The sequence below is a fragment of the Eimeria mitis genome, genomic scaffold (assembly GCF_000499745.2).
Source record: "Eimeria mitis Houghton genomic scaffold, Emh_scaff167, whole genome shotgun sequence".
NCBI classification, from domain to species: Eukaryota; Apicomplexa; class Conoidasida; order Eucoccidiorida; family Eimeriidae; genus Eimeria; species Eimeria mitis.
In genome coordinates, this window is record NW_013569985.1 from 27,202 (window position 1) to 28,544 (window position 1,343).

The window sequence follows — 1,343 nt, forward strand, 5'->3', positions numbered from 1 at the left end:
AGATATGTCTACAGCATCAAGGTCCGCTGCAGCACCGCTGCTGCTGCTGCTGCTGCTGCTGCTGTTGCTGCTGCAGCTGCTGCTGCTGCCGTTTGCTTCTGCTGTCGCCGCCAGGGGGGAGCGCAGGGGCCTCTCCCTCACCTCATCGCTTCTTAGCAGCAGCAGCAGCAGCAGCAGCAGCAGCGGCAGCAGCAGCGATCGGTCAGCAGCAGCAGCAGCAGCAGCATTGCCGCCACCATCAGCAGCAGCTGCAGCAACTTCGGGGGCAGCAGCAACAGCAGCAGCACGAACGATCCTGGCTACACCAACAGATGCAGCAGCAGCAGCAACAACAGCAACAGCAGCAACAACAACAGCAGCAGCAGCAGCAGCATCCCCTACCTGTGCATCACCATCATCAGTTGCAGCAGCAGCAGCACGACAACAACCCGCAGCAGCAACTCCAGCAGCAGCAGAACCAGCAGCAGCGCCAGCAGCAGCAGCAGCAGCAGCAGCAGCAGGTGGCATCCGCCTGGGTGTGTTGCTGCTAGCAGGGGGCCTCGGGCGCCGCTGTGGGGGCCCCCAACCGAAGCAGTTTCGTTTGCTGCTGCAGGGGGCGGATGCTGCTTCTATCTCAGCAGCAAAGCTCTTGTCTTTCATCAGCAGCAGCAGCAGCAGCAGCAGCAGCAGCAGCAGCAGCAGCAGCAGCAGCAGCAGCAACGCAGGATGCAGCAACAACATGGGGGCCCCAGGGGGCCCCCACGTCATGGTTCTGCTGGTACCCCCCAAATACAGACACAGATTCTACCCTCTATTTAAGAGATTTCAGCAGCAGCAGCAGCAGCAGCAGCAACAGCAGCAGCAGCAGCAGCAGCAACAGCAGCAGCAGCAGCAGCAGCAAGTATGTGAATTCATATTCGCAGAGCCAGGAGGTGAGCGCTTTGAGTCGGTGTGGCTCGGCCTAGAAGCCTTGTGCATGCATCTTATACAGCAGCAGCAGCAGCAGCAGCAGCAGCAGCAGCAGCAGCAAGGGGAGCAGCAGCAGCAGGAGCCGCAGCAGCAGCAGCAGCAGCAGCAGCAGCAGCAGCAGCAGCAGCAGCAGCTCGGTGGTAGCGCCAACACGCCGGAAGCCCGCAGACAGCGAGCGCTTTACTTCCTGCATGCTCTCACGCAGCAGCAGCAGCAGCAGCAGCAGCAGAACCAGCAGCAGCAACAACCAGAGCAGCAGCAGCAGCAGCAGCAGCAGCAGCAGCCAAGCAATGTGTATGTAGTGGTGCATGACGCTGCCCGTCCATGCATGTCTGTAGCAGCAGCAGCTGCTGCAGTTGCTGCTGCAGCAGCAGGCGGTGCTGCTGCTCTGTGTG

The 1,343-nt window shown here is 61.2% G+C and overlaps 1 protein-coding gene across 1 annotated transcript in view; it reads left to right on the forward strand.

Moving 5' to 3' along the window:
* The window catches only part of EMH_0001590 (uncharacterized protein), a gene marked incomplete at both ends in the record, with an annotated part of 3,543 nt that overhangs the window by 572 nt on the left and 1,628 nt on the right, over positions 1-1,343 (forward strand). The window contains 2 exons of the mRNA XM_013495627.1: positions 1-21; positions 115-1,268. Of these exons, the coding sequence (XP_013351081.1) occupies positions 1-21; positions 115-1,268 (1,175 nt within the window). The remainder of the gene's footprint in view (positions 22-114; positions 1,269-1,343) is intronic.